This window comes from Oncorhynchus mykiss, chromosome 4 (assembly GCF_057628025.1).
Source record: "Oncorhynchus mykiss isolate SJ-2025 chromosome 4, ASM5762802v1, whole genome shotgun sequence".
Classification (NCBI taxonomy): domain Eukaryota; kingdom Metazoa; phylum Chordata; class Actinopteri; order Salmoniformes; family Salmonidae; genus Oncorhynchus; species Oncorhynchus mykiss.
The window spans coordinates 10413983-10435415 of record NC_143025.1 but is presented as its reverse complement, the minus strand read 5'-3'; the positions used below and the strand labels follow the sequence as shown (position 1 = coordinate 10435415).

The window sequence follows — 21433 nt, the reverse complement described above, 5'->3', positions numbered from 1 at the left end:
ATCAATTTAAAAGTGTAACAATTGGGTACTTTTTTCCACCACTGAACATTTTTGCATAAAGTTGATGTTAGACAAGCTTTTGGATGCGCTCGAGTTGGTCCGAAATCTGTGCCATTAAAAACTTATCATACAGTGATATTAAAGGTCCATTGTTCCTTATGTTATGTATAGGATGTGCGTTTGCCATCACTGTTATCAAATATATAACTTCACTCGGACAGTGTAAATTACAGTATTGTTGGGAAGATGAAGATGAGGAATATTGTCCGCGCGTTCCAGAACGTTGGTGTAAGTCCCTGAAGGAAGCGCATGCGCACTAATGTACTTCCTGATACTAATTGTCGTAGCAAGGCTAGTCGTGTACATTGTTGGAACGGAGAACGGGGTTTCATTCGCAGCGTTCTAGAAATTTCCTCTCCCCATTCCCTTGTCCAATACACAGCGCGTAATATTGTCTATGTTTTTGGAGAAATTCTGGACTCAAAGGGAAGAATTTAAAGTCATATCGGTGGAATATTGTTTGTGTTCTCATCTCGACAACACGCAGTTGGACGCACTCTGATGGCGGTCACTATCGAGGAGCTGTATCGTAACTATGGGATTCTTGCTGATGCCAAGCCGGAGGATCTGAGCCAGGTATGCAGGAGATGGATAACTACTTATCTAAGTAATTGAAGTATCTTCCAGAATAGCGCCATTTTTTTTATTCTTCAAATAAGTTACAGCAGTGGAAGCCAGAGGTGAAAGTTAGGCCGAACCACACACATTGGTAAAGTATAGTAACTAGCTAGTTAGCATCTCATGTTAAACTAACGTTAGCTTGCTAGCAAGCTAAAATGGGCCTAATTTGTTAGCTAATCCTGTTTCACTTGATTTACCCGGCGTTTGTATCGTAGCTTTCCAGGTAACTCATGGAACTAATTTACATTTATAGCAAGCAAGTTAACTAGTTAGTTACTTACTTGACGATGTTTTATAATACATTTTAGTTGGCTTAGCGAAGTCAAAACAGAGAACACAGACCGCTAGCTAGCTTCATGCTAGCCAATTGATTTGACCTGACCCCTATCCCACTAGCTAAATAGCGGATAGCTAGCTAACGTTAATTGTCTAAGATGGGTTATTGATTGCCTTGCACAGCTCCTGATAAAAAGAAATTGAGCCATGGCATGACTTATAACTTGTCATGCTGGTTAGATTTACAATGTAAAAATCAAAGGCGCTCTCTTACTATAGTGTTGTTAGCTAGGTAGCTACTACTACTGACAACTTGCTAGTATAATGCCAAGGGATTAAAGTATTGCATGCTTGTTGGGCAGAAGTCTCATCTCTAGTCTAATCAGTATTTTGACCAACACTAAACTGGAAGCTTTTGCATTCATGTTTGACAGTGATGTCCTAATATTACAAACGTGTTAATGTATCAAATTGTTTGGATCTGTCCTCCAGCACAAAGATGCCTATCAGGTGATCCTTGATGGCGTGAAAGGGGGTCCTAAAGAGAAGCGCTTGGCAGCACAGTTCATTCCCAAATTCTTCAGCAGTTTCCCAGAGCTGGCGGATGCAGCAATCAACGCTCAGCTTGACCTGTGTGAGGATGAAGACGTCTCGGTAAGGATTTTATCCCTGTGGCACTATCATATCCATTTGGGTAATTCCATTGTGCCGAATGGAGAAGAAAAAAAGTTCGATTTTAACCAATCAATTTAAATGAGTAGCTGTATATCTAATGCCTGGTTACAGTAGTCCTACTACTCTGTTGCTTACCGGTTGTCGGTTCTTCGTCTTTCCTCCTGTAGATTCGGAGGCAGGCCATCAAAGAGCTCCCCCGTTTCGCAGCCGGGGAGAACATTGTCAGGGTAGCAGATATCCTCACCCAGCTTCTGCAGACAGGTACAGTACTCTTAAGCTAACCCTCCTAGACATTTTCACATGTAACTTAGTGTTGTTGTGATACAAACATTTTAATTTTGATACCAGGCCAAATATCGCTTTTACCACAGAGGGGGGAGTGACCTAGTGGAATATACATGCATAATGATCTGCGTGTCATTATGGCAGTAAGGGGAAATACTGCATGAAACCTTCTTTATTCTTCACTTAATAAACACACATCTAATACTTCATAAACACACACACTACTCTCTCTCTCCCACAAACACACATCTCCCTCCCTTCATCACACTCTGTTTCCGTCTCTCTCATAAATACACTGCTCCCGGCCTCCAGGGTGGCGCAGTGGTTAAGGGCGCTGTACTGCAGCACCAGCTGTGCCACCAGAGACTCTGGGTTCGCGCCCAGGCTCTGTTGTAACCGGCCGTGCCCGGGAGGTCCGCGGGGCGACGCACAATTGGCCTAGAGTCGTGAGGGTTTGGCCGGTAGGGATGTACTTGTCTCATCGCGCACCAGCGACTCCTGTGGCGGGCCGGGCGCAGTGCGCGCTAACCAAGGTTGCCAGGTGCACAGTGTTTCCTCCGACACATTGGTGCGGCTGGCTTCCGGGTTGGATGCGCGCTGTGTTAAGAAGCAGTGCGGCTTGGTTGTGTTGTGTATCGGAGGACGCATGACTTTCAACCTTCGTCTCTCCCGAGCCCGTACGGGAGTTGTAGCGATGAGACAAGATAGTAGCTACTAAACAATTGGATACCACGAAATTGGGGAGAAAAGGGGGTAAAAAGTATATTAAATACACTGCTCCCAACTTTTAAAATGTTAGGCACCAAACGGAATTGAAGTAACACCAGAAGGAGAATGGTTTTTAATATAGTTTAGACCTACATGAATCCTTCCTTTTTTTTAGAAGCACATGTCATAAGTAGCAGACCCTTTTCCTTTATTCCTGGGCCAATCAAATTAGCCTAGACATACTGTCAAGTTACCGGGTTGTTAGCTAGCTAGGTAACATGACTGAACAACATTGTTTGTTATCAAACCAATAATTGGTTACCCCGGATTAGTTTAAGACATGGTTTGTGAAATTATACAAAGTATTATAGAAAATAATACTTCACATATTCTTGATTTTAAAAAAAAATTTAATAAAAAGATGCGTAACAGACAGTGCAAGGAGGAAATAATTTGAAATGCATTTATAATAGGGGGATAAAACTGTCAGAAAGGAATCTCGTAGAAAGAAAAAAAGGTGTATCTGGTAATATGGGTCATAATTTTACCCGTTTTAGGCTTGTGCTCAGTTGACACGGGAGGCTGCGTTACAGCGAACTTGCAGTCTACTCAGACTGGCCTGTGCCCATTGTTATAACAGGCAATGAAATTATATAATGTATCAACTTTGCCCGCGCTACTCCGATGTAACAAATATAAGAGGACTCAAGGACTGCAGTGATGCATTGTTGTCTCTACCTTCTTTCCCTTTGTGCTGTTGTCCGTGCCCAATGTTTGTACCATGTTTTGTGCCGCTACCATGGTTGCTGCCATGCTATGTTGTCATGTGTTGCTGCCATGCTATGTTGTCATGTGTTGCTGCCATGCTGTGTTGTCATGTGTTGCTCCCATGCTGTGTTGTCATGTGTTGCTGCCATGCTGTGTTGTCATGTGTTGCTGCCATCCTGTGTTGTCTTATGTCCCTCTTAATGTAGTGTTGTGATGTGTGTTTTGTCATGTTATTTTTTTTAAACAAAAATGTATCCCCATCTCCGCAGGAGGCCTTTTGGTGGACTGTCATTGTAAATAGGAATTTGTTCTTACCTGATTTGTCTGGTTAAATGCATTTAAAAAATCCCGCTTGCCATCACGGCTAAATTTCATTTTAAAAACTGATAGATGAATAGATCAAATTGTATTTGTCACAGGCCCCGAATACAGCAGGTATACCTTACAGTGAAGTGCTGAATACAACAGGTGTAGTAGACCTCACAGTGAAGTGCTGAATACAACAGGTGTAGTAGACCTCACAGTGAAATGCTGAATACAACAGGTGTAGTAGACCTCACAGTGAAATGCTGAATACAACAGGTGTAGTAGACCTCACAGTGAAATGCTGAATACAACAGGTGTAGTAGACCTCAGTGAAATGCTTACTTATGAGCCCCTAACCAACAATGCAGTTTAAGAAAAAATAGGAATAAGAAATGAAAGTAACAAGTAATTAAAGAGCAGCAGTACAATTGCAAGACTATATACAGGGAAAGCCCAGAGAGAAGCAGGCGAGTGATGGGTGGACGGAGGGCGAGAAGCAGGCGAGTGAGGGGTGGACGGAGGGCGAGAAGCAGGCGAGTGATGGGTGGACGGAGGGCGAGAAGCAGGCGAGTGAGGGGTGGACGGAAGGAGAGAAGCAGACGAGTGAGGTGGATGTTATTGAATTCAACTGAATTTATTAACATTTTATAACAAGTGCAAGCAGGTTCTTTAGATCGGTAGAGCTGAAAATAATCGGTAGTATCATATGAAACGTTACTGCGTTATTCTAAAACTGTTGGTATTGGGATGTTTTGGTAATGTACAGTTACCATGGGAATGTTACCGGTATACCGAGCAACACTCGTACCTTGTATCAAACCTATGTAGCACGTGCCCTGTTGAGGGGAAATGTTTGTACTCTCCTGGGAGTGGACATTATGTATACCATGGTGTTTGGGTCGGTGTCAATAGGATATATGGGAAGCTGTTGGACCAATATTTATACTCTCTTCTACGTTGTTGTTTACAGAAGATTCGGCCGAATTCAACCAAGTGAACACAGCTCTGGTCTCCATCTTCAAGATGGACGCGAAGGGTAAGTGTCCATTTTTTTAAAAACATTTCAATTATATAAATTTTTTCTCATGTATGGGTAGGTTTTCAATTGTGAGATGGCGGACAACTTCACGAGTCAACAGGCAGGATGCAGTGCCTCGTGCTCTTGTATACACTAGTGAAAAGGCAGGATGCAGTGCCTCGTGCTCTTGTATACACTAGTGATCAGGCAGGGCACCCTGCCTCGTGCTCTTGTATACACTAGTGATCAGGCAGGGCGCCCTGCCTCGTGCTCTTGTATACACTAGTGATCAGGCAGGGCGCCCTGCCTCGTGCTCTTGTATACACTAGTGATCAGGCAGGGCGCCCTGCCTCGTGCTCTTGTATACACTAGTGATCAGGTAGGGCGCCCTGCCTCGTGCTCTTGTGTACACTAGTGATCAGGCAGGGCGCCCTACCTCGTGCTCTTGTATACACTAGTGATCAGGCAGGGCGCCCTACCTCGTGCTCTTGTATACACTAGTGATCAGGTAGGGCGCCCTGCCTCGTGCTCTTGTATACACTAGTGATCAGGTAGGGCGCCCTGCCTCGTGCTCTTGTATACACTAGTGATCAGGCAGGGCGCCCTGCCTCGTGCTCTTGTATACACTAGTGATCAGGTAGGGCGCCCTGCCTCGTGCTCTTGTATACACTAGTGATCAGGCAGGGCACCCTGCCTCGTGCTCTTGTATACACTAGTGATCAGGTAGGGCGCCCTGCCTCGTGCTCTTGTATACACTAGTGATCAGGCAGGGCGCCCTGCCTCGTGCTCTTGTATACACTAGTGATCAGGTAGGGCGCCCTGCCTCGTGCTCTTGTATACACTAGTGATCAGGTAGGGCGCCCTGCCTCGTGCTCTTGTATACACTAGTGATCAGGCAGGGCACCCTGCCTCGTGCTCTTGTATACACTAGTGATCAGGCAGGGCGCCCTGCCTCGTGCTCTTGTATACACTAGTGATCAGGTAGGGCGCCCTGCCTCGTGCTCTTGTGTTCGTGCAATGCTCTAAAAAGAAAAGAGTAGTTCAAAGGAAATGTTTTTTTTCCAGGTGTTTTCATACCTGACTGTATTCCATGCCGTCTGTTGTGTAGAACTCTGAAACAACGCGTTAGTAAACATGTAGCAGGCCTTACATTAACCATCCTAGTTAGTGGGTAGTCCTAGTTAGTGGGTAGTCCTAGTTAGTGGGTAGTCCTAGTTAGTGGGTAGTCCTAGTTAGTTGAGGTGAGCATAACATGGATATAATACCCTTTTCTTTGTCTCGAGCTCCCCCTCCCAGAGGCAGGACTTCTGCATAGCCTCTTTATGTCCTGTGGATAACCAACCTGCATTTCTCTATTCTGTCTCAGCTACACTAGGAGGTCTGTTCTCTCAGATCCTGCAGGGGGAGGACATAGTAAGGGAGAGGGCCATCAAGTTCCTCTCCATCAAGCTGAAGACCATGCCTGAGGACGCCATGACCAAGGAGGTGGAGGACTACATCTTTACCGAGACAAAGAAGGTCTGTTCCATAGCGCTCTGCTCTGGTAGCAACGATCCGTGTGGTGAACTAACTCACTGCTTGGGGCTGGTTAGTAGAGCTCTTTGTGAGAGGGCTTGGATAGATTAGAATGTGTTTTTATTACTATTAATTGACAAACTGAATACAAGAGCTCCGTAGGAGGGATCTGTCACCTAGTTGGAGGTAGGATATATTTGTAACTGGTGACCTGTGGGTCACGGTGACTCCTGGGTCATTTTCATTAGAGCACATCGTAGCAAAATGTCTTCAAAGCAAAAAAATACTTTCTTGTTGGGCAAGTCCTGGTAGTCCCTCCCAGTTTTAGTCAGTTTTCTTCTGTTTTGTGCCTACTGAACACGACCCAGCCCTGTGTCCCACGTTGACCCTGTGTCCCACGTTGACCCTGTGTCCCACGTTGACCCTGTTCCAACCCCAGGTGCTGGAGGACGTGACTGGGGAAGAGTTTGTGCTGCTGATGCGGATCCTGATGGTGCTGAAGGGCCTGCAGACGATGAGTGGACGGCAGCAGCTGGTGGAGCTGGTGGTGGAGCAGGCCTTTCTGGAGCAGGCCCTGAACCCCGCTGACCCTGACACTGTGGACCGCCTGCTGCAGTGCACGCGCCAGGCCCTGCCCCTCTTCTCTGTGAGTGATACACACACACACACACACACACACACACAGAGGCCATAATAATATACTCCACCTCTTCTCTGTGAGTGATACACACACACACACACTATAACACACACACAGGCCATAATAATATACTCCACCTCTTCTCTGTGAGTGATACACACACACACACACTATAACACACACACAGGCCATAATAATATACTCCACCTCTTCTCTGTGAGTGATACACACACACACACACACACACTATAACACACACACAGGCCATAATAATATACTCCACCTCTTCTCTGTGAGTGATACACACACACACACACACACAGGCCATAATAATATACTCCACCTCTTCTCTGTGAGTGATACACACACAGGCCATAATAATATACTCTACCTCTTCTCTGAGTGACACGCAGACATTCTGACATACTATACTCCACTTAGTGTCTTCCAGTACAGTGAGTTCATAGTCATTTTTGTGTGTCCCCTGTGGGACTTGAACCTGCGACCTTGGCTTTGCTAGTGCCACACTCTTACCAACTGAAGCAACTGCTTATCTCCCACTCACAACACACACGGTATCACCAAACACACTGGGGGAAATGTTGTTTTACAATGCTTACTATCACCATATACACACACACACTGTAATTGTTTGCAAAATGCTAATTGTGTTTTTGCCTTTACGTCTCATTTTTACTTATTTTCTATTTATACGTGTTTGTTCAAGCTTCTGACCTCCCCCTAAAACAAATGTTCCTCAGAGACAAATTAACTTGAACTTCTTGAGCTATTTTTACACTTCCAGAAAAATGTCCATTCCACCCGCTTCGTCACTTACTTCTGTGACCACGTCCTGCCCAACCTCAGCTCCCTGACCAGTCCCGTGGCAGAGCTGGACATTCAGCTGGAGGTCAGTTACCACCCTCCCCTGTACCAACAGTACAAAGTTCAGGCAACTAGTCCTCCATGTTGGCTCCAACATGCCGGGGACAATAGCATTGATATGTGGCGTGTGTGTGTGTGTAGGTGTTGAAGCTGCTTGCTGAGATGAGTCCATTCTGTGGAGACATGGAGAAGGTGGAGACCAACCTCACCATGCTGTTTGAGAAGCTGCTGGTAAGTAACAGCCTAGCGCAGCTCAGCCTTCTCATGAGGTTAGGAGTGCTTTCACCATACTGGTATCTCTCTGGATATCTTCTAATGGGGTTAGGAGAGTTTTCACCAGACTGCATATCCCTATATCTAGTTGTTGATTTTGGACCAGCTTATGTAACGGTCTGGTTTATCAGACTGGTAAAGGGCCAATGGACCAAACAGACCGTGCCATGGTATGAGGCTGATGTTGGTTATGGCGTGTTTTGCCCTTAACTGGTCCGGACCGGTGGAAGGCTAACTGGTCCGGACCGGTAGGAGGGCCAACTGGTCCGGACCGGTAGGAGGGCCAACTGGTCCGGACCGGTAGGAGGGCCAACTGGTCCGGACCGGTAGGAGGGCCAACTGGTCCGGACCGGTAGGAGGGCCAACTGGTCCGGACCGGTAGGAGGGCCAACTGGTCCGGACCGGTAGGAGGGCCAACTGGTCCGGACCGGTAGGAGGGCCAACTGGTCCGGACCGGTAGGAGGGCCAACTGGTCCGGACCGGTAGGAGGGCCAACTGGTCCGGACCGGTAGGAGGGCCAACTGGTCCGGACCGGTAGGAGGGCCAACTGGTCCGGACCGGTAGGAGGGCCAACTGGTCCGGACCGGTAGGAGGGCCAACTGGTCCGGACCGGTAGGAGGGCCAACTGGTCCGGACCGGTAGGAGGGCCAACTGGTCCGGACCGGTAGGAGGGCCAACTGGTCCGGACCGGTAGGAGGGCCAACTGGTCCGGACCGGTAGGAGGGCCAACTGGTCCGGACCGGTAGGAGGGCCAACTGGTCCGGACCGGTAGGAGGGCCAACTGGTCCGGACCGGTAGGAGGGCCAACTGGTCCGGACCGGTAGGAGGGCCAACTGGTCCGGACCGGTAGGAGGGCCAACTGGTCCGGACCGGTAGGAGGGCCAACTGGTCCGGACCGGTAGGAGGGCCAACTGGTCCGGACCGGTAGGAGGGCCAACTGGTCCGGACCGGTAGGAGGGCCAACTGGTCCGGACCGGTAGGAGGGCCAACTGGTCCGGACCGGTAGGAGGGCCAACTGGTCCGGACCGGTAGGAGGGCCAACTGGTCCGGACCGGTAGGAGGGCCAACTGGTCCGGACCGGTAGGAGGGCCAACTGGTCCGGACCGGTAGGAGGGCCAACTGGTCCGGACCGGTAGGAGGGCCAACTGGTCCGGACCGGTAGGAGGGCCAACTGGTCCGGACCGGTAGGAGGGCCAACTGGTCCGGACCGGTAGGAGGGCCAACTGGTCCGGACCGGTAGGAGGGCCAACTGGTCCGGACCGGTAGGAGGGCCAACTGGTCCGGACCGGTAGGAGGGCCAACTGGTCCGGACCGGTAGGAGGGCCAACTGGTCCGGACCGGTAGGAGGGCCAACTGGTCCGGACCGGTAGGAGGGCCAACTGGTCCGGACCGGTAGGAGGGCCAACTGGTCCGGACCGGTAGGAGGGCCAACTGGTCCGGACCGGTAGGAGGGCCAACTGGTCCGGACCGGTAGGAGGGCCAACTGGTCCGGACCGGTAGGAGGGCCAACTGGTCCGGACCGGTAGGAGGGCCAACTGGTCCGGACCGGTAGGAGGGCCAACTGGTCCGGACCGGTAGGAGGGCCAACTGGTCCGGACCGGTAGGAGGGCTAACTGGTCCACCCTTCCTCCCTGTGTCTAGGAGTTCATGCCGCTGCCTCCAGAGGCGGAGGGTGAGAACGGCGAGAACACACTGAGCGACGAGCCCAAGCTGCAGTTCAGCTACGTGGAGTGTCTCCTCTTCAGCTTCCACCAGCTGGGCAAAAAGCTCCCCGATTTCCTCATTGACAAGATCAATGCAGAGCGCCTCAAAGACTTCAAGATCAGGTAGAGGAGTGTTTGCCCCGTAACGTTTTTGGCAACGTTCGCTTGTCTTTTTGAAAAGTGTTGTGGCATTTACATTTATTTTGGTCCCCATTTTCATCAGTCATCTGCGTTTTGACAACGTTTCTGTTTAATTTCTATCGGTCTACTGTAGCGTGTGAATGCCAGTAATGTCAGTGATTGTTTACCGAGTCATAGTTTTATTTGTATTTTTTAAAATGTATTTTTAAGTCAGTCTAGTACCCTTTTGCATACAGACTTTACTGAATGTTGCCAGTCATTTTTATCTGGCCATGTTTTTTAGAACCTAGTTCATACAGTCCTGTTTTGACCACATTCCTTTCTGGATAAGTCTTTTCTACAGGCCGTCCAGTGTGGGAGTAGATGTGGGTGGGCGTCGTATTTGAATTAATCCGTTGGAATAACACCCATCACAAAAAAATTCACTATTAGATCGTTTTTGGTAGGTCCTAAAACACAAAACGAATAATGTATTTTCAAAAGATTAGAATAAGAGGTCGACCGATTATGATTTTTCGACGCCGATACCGATTATTGGAGGACCCCAAAAAAGCCGATACCGATTAATCGGGCAATTTTGTGGGGGGAATAATTTTTTTAATGTTATTTATTTGTAATAATGACAATTGCAACAATACTGAATGAACACTTATTTTAACTTAATATAATACAAATAAATAATGAAACTTGTTCAATTTGGTTTTAATAATGCAAAAACAAAGTGTTGGAGAAGAAAGTAAAAGTGCAATATGTGCCATGTAAGAAAGCTAACGTTTAAGTTCCTTGCTCAGAACATGAGAACATATGAAAGCTGGTGGTTCCTTTTAACATGAGTCTTCAATATTCCCAGGTAAGAAGCTTTAGGTTGTAGTTATTATAGGACTATTTCTCTCTACCATTTGTATTTCATATACCTTTGACTATTGGATGTTCCTATAGGCACTATAGTATTGCCAGTGTAACAGTATAGCTTCCGTCCCTCTCCTTGCCCATACCTGGGCTCGAACCAGGAACACATTGACAACAGCCACCCTCGACGCAGCGTTACCCATGCAGAGCAAGGGGAACAACTACTCCAAATCTCAGAGCGAGTGACGTTTGAAATGCTATTAGCGCGCACCCCGCTAACTAGCTAGCCATTTCACATTGGCTACACCAGCCTCATCTCGGGAGTTGATAGGCTTGAATCATAAACAGCGCAATGCTTGACGTACAACGAAGAGCTGCTGGCAAAACGCACAAAAGTGCTGTTTGAATGCTTACGAGGCTGCTGCCTACCACCGCTCAGTCAGATACTTGTATGCTTGTATGCTCAGTCAGATTATATGCAACTCAGGACACGCTAGATAATATCTAGTAATATCATCAACCATGTGTAGTTAACTAGTGATTATGATTGTTTTTTATAAGATAAGTTTAATGCTAGCTAGCAATTTACCTTGGATTACTGCATTCGCGGAACAGACTCCTTGTGGAGTGCAACGAGAGGCAGGTGGTTATAGCGTTGGACGAGTTAACTGTAAGGTTGCAAGATTGGGTCCCCTGAACTGACGAGGTGAAAATCTGTCTTTCTGCCCCTGAACAAGGCAGTTAACCCACCGTTCCTAGGCCGTCATTGAAAATAAGAATGTGTTCTTAACTGACTTGCCTAGTTAAATAAAGATTAAATATAGGTGTAAAAAAATATATATAAAAAATCGGCCAAATCGGTGTACAAAAATACAGATTTCCGATTATGAAAGCTTGAAATCGGCCCTAATTAATCGGCCATTCTGATTTAATCGGTCGACCTCTAATTAGAATGGCATATTTCGAGTTGAATGATGTTACTAGTCTGTGCCGCCTATATGGCTGAGCCGTTCACATTAAATCAATAGGTGTTTATTGATGATTCAACAAACTAGGCCTACTTGGGCTACCCTGACTACAGTCAACACACATCATACAGTGAGCTCAAAGCATTGGGACAGTGACACATTTAGTTGTTTTGGCTCTGTACTTCCAGCACTTTGGAATTCAAATTAAATAAATTGTCTTTATCTGAATTGTCTTTCTGAGTCCAGAGGATAAACAGAATTGTTCCAGTAGGTGATTTACAGTAATAGACCATGAAGAAATGTTGGAAAAATGGAATTCTAAATACAAGCGTATTTTAATTACGCTGTAAAATGAATGGATAGACGTACAAGGCATCAACTTAAGTTACAAATCAAGCATTATTCTAAGCATTTGAGTTGTTTTGCTTCCACGTCTGAGTTGTTGACCACTAGCGTTACTTTAAAGTTAACCTCCAATCTGAATAAGGGACCAAATAGTTAACTTGTGTATTAAAGTAGTCAAGTTAACTGGCCCCAATATTTTTGTTCCTTTAAAATGGGTGGGATGATATGTACACAAAGTTCTGTAATTTCTAAACGGTTCACCTGATATGGATGAAAATACCCTCACTGTCCCAATTGGAGCTCATTGTATTTTTATAGTAGGCTAAGAATATAATGAAATATAACCGAATAAATGACACACACAATAATACATTTTTCCTGCATGGCAACGTGTGAAACTGCCGTCCATATAAATAAAGAGCCCATGGCAAGTCCATGACTTTTTCTCTTTCCTAACCTCTCTGTTTTGTTAGGGAGCTGGGGTAGGGTCTCAAGCTGACGTAGGGTCTCACAAAATAATCTGTTAGTTAAACTACATAACATGCTGGCAAAATGTTCTGATCAATGCAAAATAATGAGCCAAACAGACAAGATAATTGTGAGCAGCTCAACTTAGCTAACATTTCCACAACCTAACCAATATCCAAACGCCGATTCGGTGAAAAGAAAATTCAGGTTAACCAGGCAAGTCAGTTTAGAACAAACTCTTATTTTCAGTGACTGCCTAGGAACAGTGGGTTAATTGCGTGTTCAGGGGCAGAACGACAGATTTGTACCTTGTCAGCTCGGGGATTTGAACTTGCAACCTTCCGGTTACTAGTCCAACTCTCTAACCACTAGGCTACCCTGCCGCCCCTGCCGACTTTGGGAGTTTCAGTAAGCAACAATTTGATGCCTTCAATTGCATTAGCCTATTTTATTTCCATATTTTCTTTGTCATTCAGTGATATTTATTCCCACTGTAAGTCTTTATGGATCCATCCAGTTGTGGTTGAGGAAACAACAGTGTGTGTGTGTGGTGGGCAGCGCGACGAGATGGATGAAGTGACATGCCTCGCAAAGTTTACAACTGCCAGGATGATAGTAGTTAGCTGCCTAGCAACCACCAAGAGCGTGCCAATACCGCCTCAGCATTACGTCTACGGTTCATACTCAGAACTTTCCAGAGATCATTACTAGGTCGGTTGGCCGGAAATGTACAGTGCCTTGTGAAAGTATTCGGCCCCCTTGAACTTTGCGACCTTTTGCCACATTTCAGGCTTCAAACATAAAGATATGAAACTGTATTTTTTTGTGAAGAATCAACAACAAGTGGGACACAATCATGAAGTGGAACGACATTTATTGGATATTTAAAACTTTTTTAACAAATCAGAAACTGAAAGTTTGGGCGTGCAAAATTATTCAGCCCCCTTAAGTTAATACTTTGTAGCGCCACCTTTTGCTGCGATTACAGCTGTAAGTCGCTTGGGGTATGTCTCTATCAGTTTTGCACATCGAGAGACTGACATTTTTTCCCATTCCTCCTTGCAAAACAGCTCGAGCTCAGTGAGGTTGGATGGAGAGCATTTGTGAACAGCAGTTTTCAGTTCTTTCCACAGATTCTCGATTGGATTCAGGTCTAGACTTTGACTTGGCCATTCTAACACCTGGATATGTTTATTTTTGAACCATTCCATTGTAGATTTTGCTTTATGTTTTGGATCATTGTCTTGTTGGAAGACAAATCTCCGTCCCAGTCTCGGGTCTTTTGCAGACTCCATCAGGTTTTCTTCCAGAATGGTCCTGTATTTGGCTCCATCCATCTTCCCATCAATTTTAACCATCTTCCCTGTCCCTGCTGAAGAAAAGCAGGCCCAAACCATGATGCTGCCACCACCATGTTTGACAGTGGGGATGGTGTGTTCAAGGTGATGAGCTGTGTTGCTTTTACGCCAAACATAACGTCTTGCATTGTTGCCAAAAAGTTCAATTTTGGTTTCATCTGACCAGAGCACCTTCTTCCACATGTTTGGTGTGTCTCCCAGGTGGCTTTTTAAAAAGGTCCACCTTTTTATGGATATCTTTAAGAAATGGCTTTCTTCTTGCCACTCTTCCATAAAGGCCAGATTTGTGCAATATACGACTGATTGTTGTCCTATGGACAGAGTCTCCCACCTCAGCTGTAGATCTCTGCAGTTCATCCCGAGTGATCATGGGCCTCTTGGCTGCATCTCTGATCAGTCTTCTCCTTGTATGAGCTGAAAGTTTAGAGGGACGGCCAGGTCTTGGTAGATTTGCAGTGGTCTGATACTCCTTCCATTTCAATATTATCGCTTGCAATGTGCTCCTTGGGATGTTTAAAGCTTGGGAAATCTTTTTGTATCCAAATCCGGCTTTAAACTTCTTCACAACAGTATCTCGGACCTGCCTGGTGTGTTCCTTGTTCTTCATGATGCTCTCTGCGCTTTTAACGGACCTCTGAGACTATCACAATGCAGGTGCATTTATACGGAGACTTGATTACACACAGGTGGATTGTATTTATCATCATTAGTCATTTAGGTCAACATTGGATCATTCAGAGATCCTCACTGAACTTCTGGAGAGAGTTTGCTGCACTGAAAGTAAAGGGGCTGAATAATTTTGCACGCCCAATTTTTCAGTTTTTGATTTGTTAAAAAAGTTTGAAATATCCAATAAATGTCGTTCCACTTCATGATTGTGTCCCACTTGTTGATTCTTCATAAAAAAATACAGTTTTATATCTTTATGTTTGAAGCCTGAAATGTGGCAAAAGGTCGCAAAGTTCAAGGGGGCCGAATACTTTCGCAAGGCACTGTATAACTAAAAGTTGGTGGGATGCTGAAGATGGCGAGGAAAAATGTCTTGGTTTGAAAGGTGCATAAACCCAAGTTTGTTTTTTCTCTCCTGCCTCCAGATTACAGTACTTCGCCAGAGGGCTGCAGGTGTACATTCGCCAGCTGCGAGTTGCCCTGCAAGGCAAGACTGGAGACGCACTGAAGACCGAAGAGGTAGCTATGTATCATGGCTGTTGTTTTGGTCTCCAATGATAAGTCACTTGTTTTGTTCTTGACAAGCCTCACGGTTGTTCTGATTTCAATGAAGCGCCGTAGACCGTTTTCTATTGTGAGTATTCCCTGATGGTTATATTGTCTTTCCATCTCAGAACAAGATCAAAGTGGTGGCTCTGAAGATCACCAACAACATCAACGTTCTGATCAAGGTGAGGTGTTCGAAACACTTGGTCGACCCTGAAACGCACTTGGTCGACCCTGAAACGCACTTGGTCGACCCTGAAACGCACTTGGTCGACCCTGAAACACTAGCTGACATTCTCATTACTGTTCCCCTTTCTCTGCAGGATCTCTTCCACAACCCGCCGTCGTACAAGAGCACAGTCACGCTGTCCTGGAAGCCTGTCCAGAAGGCTGAGGCTGTAGCGTAAGCCTCTTTCAATGTTGTCACGGGGAATCTGGTGACCCAGAATATCGGGTGTCTGACGAGGTGTTCTTTAACAGTCTTAAAGATGCATTACGCTGTCAAAAATCTAAATGGGTCAGATGTTTTCAGATCTCCCAAAGTAGGGGGGAGTTCAGTGCCAGGCCGTCTGTTTTGTAAATTGGGAGTGTAATGTTCATTCATGGGATTCAGTCTCATCTCAACGGACCTGCCCATATCAATGACTGATGAATGGATTTGTAATGCATTATACAGGGACACTAGCAACTTGTTAGTGGCAAATCTTCAGATATAAAACACCATTAGATCAGGTCACCTGGGGTTCATAACACTGTGACCTTTGCCCTCTTTGCCCACCACAGTCTGAAGCGCCCGTCCGGGGAGGATATGGGTGCAGGCAGTACCATGAAGAAGCAGCTGTCCCCCCCCCTGCCCCGGAGGGATGCACGGCAGATCTACAACCCCCCCAGTGGCAAGTACAGCGCCACCATCGGCAACTTCTCTAACGGTGAGGGTGGCGCTGGGGCGGCGAGGGTGGCACACTGAGCCATAGCTGGGTTTTAGGGGCACCGGGTGGAAGACAGACGTTGCGCAGACATGTTTTCTTCTCATATTGTCTGACATTTTGTCTCTTCTACATAAGTAGAATGCTCTTGGTGTAACTTAGTCACTCTGGGTGAGATGATGTACTGACTGAACTGTGGTCATGTTTTGGGGGCCTACTGAGCCTCTCCACTTCCACCGTGTATTGTGCCACATACACCCTTTCTGGCTACTTGAGTGACCGAGGTGCACATGCTAATGATTTGATGCTAGAATGTACCGTGTTCATAGGATAGTTATAAACTGGGTCGTTTGAGGCCTGATTGGCTGACAGCCGTGGTATATCAGACTTTATAAACTGGGTTGTTCGAGGCCTTAATGCTGAATGACTGACAGCCATGGTATAACAGACCGTATACCACAGGTATGACAAAACATATTTTTACGGCTTTAATTATGTTGGTAGCCTGTTTGTAATAGCAATAAGGCACCTCAGGTTTCTGTTATATGGGCAATATACCACGGCTAAGGGCTGTGTCCAGGCACTCCGCGATGCGTAGTGCTGAAGGACAACCTTAGCCGTAAGCAATAAGGCCCGAGGTGGTGTGGTATATGGCCAATATACCATGGCTAAGGTTGTACTTAATGCGGAGTGCCTGGACACAGCCCTTAGCCGTGGTATATTAGCCATATACCACAAACCCGAGGTGCCTTACTGCTTAATTAACCCAAATCAGGCATTGTTTTCAAGCTGAGCCCTCTGTTTCATGTGAGCAGTTGAGAAATCTGCAACTGAATGGGAGGGAATGTCTCCATATTACGATCCTTTTGAGCTATGAAGCACATGAAGTAACACCGTTAGTTTTTCCTTTTATAGGCTGTTGGATCCCTTCAAAATAAGGCCCCGAGGTTATTCCTGGCCAGGTCTAACAGTCAGGAAAATCTCCTGGCCCTTATGATGATTGTTCATACTGATCCCCTGTCTGTTGTGCCCGTCTTGTGATTCCAGAGCAGCGCGGAGGCTTCAGGGGCGGCCGGGGAAGAGGATTCGGAGGCAGGGGCCGAGGCCGAATCTACTGAGTCCACCATCACACACACACTACACACACTGAACTGCAGCACATCAGGATCCCTGCCGTAACCAAGGGGGTCTCCATGACCTCCGCTCCTCAACCTGTGTCCACTTGTTCTTTTTCCTCCGCCTCTAAACACCTGTGCAAAGGAAGTTGTTGTTTTTTTGGTCGTTTCCTGCCCTCAGAGTAAATCCACTTCAAGGAGACTGGGATTTGGACTTTCCTACCTGACATTTCCACCCTCACACTCTTGCCTGGTGAAGCGATTGTTCGAGTAGATCCTTGTGGTTTTAGTTTTTTATTAGTATTTTTGTGGAACCAGAGACTGACAAGTTGTACCTGATTTGATATTTTTGTCAGAAAAAAAAAAAGTTTTATAAACTGTTGACAAATGCATTCTCTTTTTATTTCTTTTAAATTTTTTTCGAGTTTGGATTTGGATTGGCCTTCTCTCTTCGCTACTTTGTATGAATCGAAATGTTTTCCTCTGAATTTTTTTTATCAAACTTGTATTGATGTCTCCACCACCACGCCCTTTTGTTTGTGTAAAACCTTGTTAAAAATAAGACAATTACATTGAAAACCAATGTATTCTGAATTTTTAAGTAGGAAAAACTAGATTATTTCCTCTGCAAAACAGGCTGTGTGATGCCGAATAGATGATTATTAAAGTCAATTTGTTTTATTGGACATTGGGTGTCTTTTGAATCAGCCAAGGCAGATTTAGGACTTGGAAGTTTAATTTGAATTAACTCCCAAGTAACTTTTCTACTAAATTTAAATGAGTTTAGAGTCTCAATTTTGAGTTTTCCATTCATGTTTTGCATGCTTTTATTATTTTTTTTATTAAATATTTCTCCCCGTGTTATTTAAAACCTTTTGGATTAAAAAAAAGGAAATCAAGTCTGATCAAGTCTGATGATCAAATAATTTCTGAGTATTTTTCTACCAAATGGTCCTTCAAAGCTTTTCCTCACTGTGCAGTATACAGAAGTTGACCTGTGTTGTAGGTTGGTGGTGTATCGTCTATATAGTCAATCAATGCAAAAGACAAAACAGACTCCTGGGGTGCATTCAGGTTGAAGGAAACCTAGCAACTGTTGATTTGAACGCAACCAGTGCTGTTCTGAAAGCCGCACCCCTCCACACGCGGGAGCAAACATACCTCCAAGCTTGTGGTATTTGGGACATAATGTGATGTTTGGTATGTACTGTTATTAATTGTTGCTACAAAAAAAAGACCAACTGAACACAACCCCCTGTTTTAGCTTGTATTGAGCTTCACTTGCTAGGAATTTGTTCATTTGATTTGATTTAACTTTTTTTTGTAAAAGAACTGGTGTTTTCTGAAGCCCAAGTGACCTTGCTGTCAAAGGAAGAGTAAGGTATCTTGAAGGAAATGACATCCCACTGTTTCCTGTAGATCTGAGAGGAATTAATATATATTCATGTTATGGTGGATTGCTTCGTCCTGCCTTGTGATTTGCTGGGTAGAAATATTAACATATTGCTTCCACCTAACCAATCCGCTCAGTTCCACAGCAGTGGAATTCAGCAGTGAAGTACTCCCTTTCACCCTCAGCACCACAGGAAGGAATGGCTTGACATGGTTTCTATAGAGATTTAATAATATTGGTGTGTTAAATGTATTTCATTTTCCTAGCTAAAATATTACTGGTGACCTTTTTATCTAAAGGTGACAAACATTTGTGCTTAGGTTGCTGATGATTCTGAAGCCTCTCAAGCTGCCTCCTAACCCTTTTCTTCAGCACCCTGGACAGGGTTTTGACTAGATACTATAGTATACAAAGTATGTCAGAATTTACTTTTCGTAGCAGGTTAGGAGAATTAACGTAATGGTTGGGGTTAGCTTCAAAGCAAAAACAATATCTGCTTTTTGACGTCTATTTGACCAACTGTAATCTATCCAGGCTTGGAGAGAATGACAGCAGCAAGGTGAAAATGGAAACTTTACAGAGGAAGAGATGAAACGGCTGTTGAAGAGGCCTCCACCGAACACGTGGCAGCTGTTGGAGAGGCCTCCAACGAACAGCACAACATGGCAGCTGTTGGAGAAGCCTTGACCGAACAACATAATAGCAGGGCCTCTCCAAGGGCTTGTTAAGAGTGAACAGAATCTTACAGCAACAGAAAGACTAGCAGAATATATGGTAGACAGTCCAGTCATTATGTGTGTTTATGTCAGGAAAACATGACTGCTATATAGATTGTAAGTAATCGTTTGCATTTCTGTGTGTAGTCAGAGCGATGTGGGTCTTTTTAAACCCAAAGTGATAGAAGGACAAGTGGAAAAGGGCAGCATAGACACCTGTATGCTTCTCTCCTCATCACTCCCTCCCTCTCGGTCTGTCCTGGACTCCTCCCCTCCACTTTCACCTTCCCTCTCCCCCTCTTTTTAGTCCTGGCTCAGACCCTTTCATCAACTGGAGAGGGGAGGAAGGGAGAGCTAATTTTAGCTAAGGCCCTGCTATCTGGGATCCACATTTTATATTTTCCTTCTCCCCCCTCTTCTCTAGTCCCCCTTCTCTTCTCTCTCCCTCTATTCTGTCCCTTCCTCTCTCCCCCCTCCTCTCTTCTCACTCTCCCTAGTCCCCCCCCCCCCTCTTCTCCTGTCAGGTTTGCTTGGTGCTCTTTTTTCCCCCCTCTTTTGTCTCCCAAATGACACCCAGTTCCCTACATAATGGTCAGAAGTAGTGTTCTGTACAGGGAATAGGGTGCCATTTGGGATATATCCTGTCTCCATTCCTGCACCACCCCTTTCTTTCCCTCCAGCTCCCCCAGCGTCGGGACTGAGTGGGGAGAACTGCTTTGAAGTAGGGAGAGTAGAATCTGGCGCCCAATAATTGAAGGAGCTAAAAATAGCGGCTGCCTTGTTAAGAAAGCTCTTTTATTTTACACACCCGGATGGAGTGCCGACTCTCTTGCTCAAGCATCGCACACATGCTGGCTCGGTTCGACACGCGCTCACAGTGGGAGCTACGGGTCTGCATGTGGGGACACGTGTGTTGGAGGAGGAGGGGGGCGGTTCTTTCTCTCCCTCTCAAAATTCAGAATCGGGTGGTAGTTTCAATTCCTCACCTCTTTATCTGAATAGTTCGTTTTTCAGTGAAGCGGAAGACGACTTGTAGGAAATGCCCGACAACGAACTGATGAACATCAATACCAAGGTGGTTTATTGTGTTCATATTGTCAAGGTGTGGTTTCTATTTTTTTAGATTTCTCAATTGAGCTAATGACTTAATATCAAATGTATTATCTTATCAATCATAGCCTCCTGAATGAAGAACTTTCTTGTGATTGAAATCAAACTAGTGTTGGCCACCAGCTAGCTCTCTCTTTTACATGCTGTATCAATTAGCCTGAGGACAAGATCAATTAGCCTGAGGACGAGGTTAAGCTCAATTAGGCTGAGGACGAGGTTAAGATCAATTCGCCTGAGGACGAGGTTAAGATCAATTAGCCTGAGGAAGATGTTAAGATCAATTAGCCTGAGGAAGATGTTAAGATCAATTAGCCTGAGGAAGAGCTTAAGGTCAAACTCACATAAGCAATTTACAATAATGATATCAATCTGAAAGTAAATTCTGAATTTGTTCTCACAATACACACACACACAGCATACTCTTTAAGCGTTCATAGATTTCTAGTCTGCGGTTATTTCTTATTGGGGAACGTTACTTGTAGTAGCAAGGCAGGTGTGCATCCCAAATGTCCCTCTCTTCCCCATTAAGTAGGAAGGGATAGGGTTCCATCCAGGATGCGGCCATCAACATCCGGGCTGCGGCCATCAACATCCGGGCTGCTGCCATCAACATCCGGGCTGCGGCCATCAACATCCGGGCTGCGGCCATCAACATCCGGGCTGCTGCCATCAACATCCGGGCTGCTGCCATCAACATCCGGGCTGCTGCCATCAACATCCGGGCTGCGGCCATCAACATCCGGGCTGCGGCCATCAACATCCGGGCTGCGGCCATCAACATCCGGGCTGCGGCCATCAACATCCGGGCTGCTGCCATCAACATCCGGGCTGCTGCCATCAACATCCGGGCTGCGGCCATCAACATCCGGGCTGCTGCCATCAACATCCGGGCTGCTGCCATCAACATCCGGGCTGCGGCCATCAACATCCGGGCTGCGGCCATCAACATCCGGGCTGCGGCCATCAACATCCGGGCTGCGTCCATCAACATCCGGGCTGCGTCCATCAACATCCGGGCTGCGTCCATCAACATCCGGGCTGCGGCCATCAACATCAGGGCTGCGGCCATCAACATCCGGGCTGCGGCCATCAACAT

At 46.0% G+C, this 21433-nt stretch overlaps 1 protein-coding gene across 1 annotated transcript; it reads left to right on the top strand.

The window, feature by feature from the left end:
• The first annotated feature begins 229 nt into the window (after positions 1-229).
• On the top strand, positions 230-18023 carry LOC110521255 (apoptosis inhibitor 5). The gene is made up of 14 exons (XM_090231094.1): positions 230-636; positions 1450-1611; positions 1800-1893; positions 4670-4735; positions 6084-6235; positions 6672-6878; positions 7678-7782; positions 7899-7988; positions 9672-9856; positions 14957-15050; positions 15206-15262; positions 15401-15480; positions 15861-16006; positions 17051-18023. The coding sequence occupies exons 1-14, from the start codon at positions 562-564 to the stop codon at positions 17119-17121; spliced, it is 1584 nt and encodes a 527-aa protein (XP_090087220.1). The 5' UTR covers positions 230-561; the 3' UTR covers positions 17122-18023.
• The last annotated feature ends 3410 nt before the right edge of the window (positions 18024-21433 follow it).

Coding starts and splice junctions, on each gene's coding strand:
- LOC110521255 (XM_090231094.1), top strand. CDS start 562: ATGGCGGTCACTATCGAGGAGCTGTATCGTAACTATGGGATTCTTGCT. Junction 7,783..7,898: donor AGCTGGACATTCAGCTGGAG/GTCAGTTACCAC, acceptor GTGTGTGTGTAG/GTGTTGAAGCTGCTTGCTGA. Junction 7,989..9,671: donor TGCTGTTTGAGAAGCTGCTG/GTAAGTAACAGC, acceptor CCCTGTGTCTAG/GAGTTCATGCCGCTGCCTCC.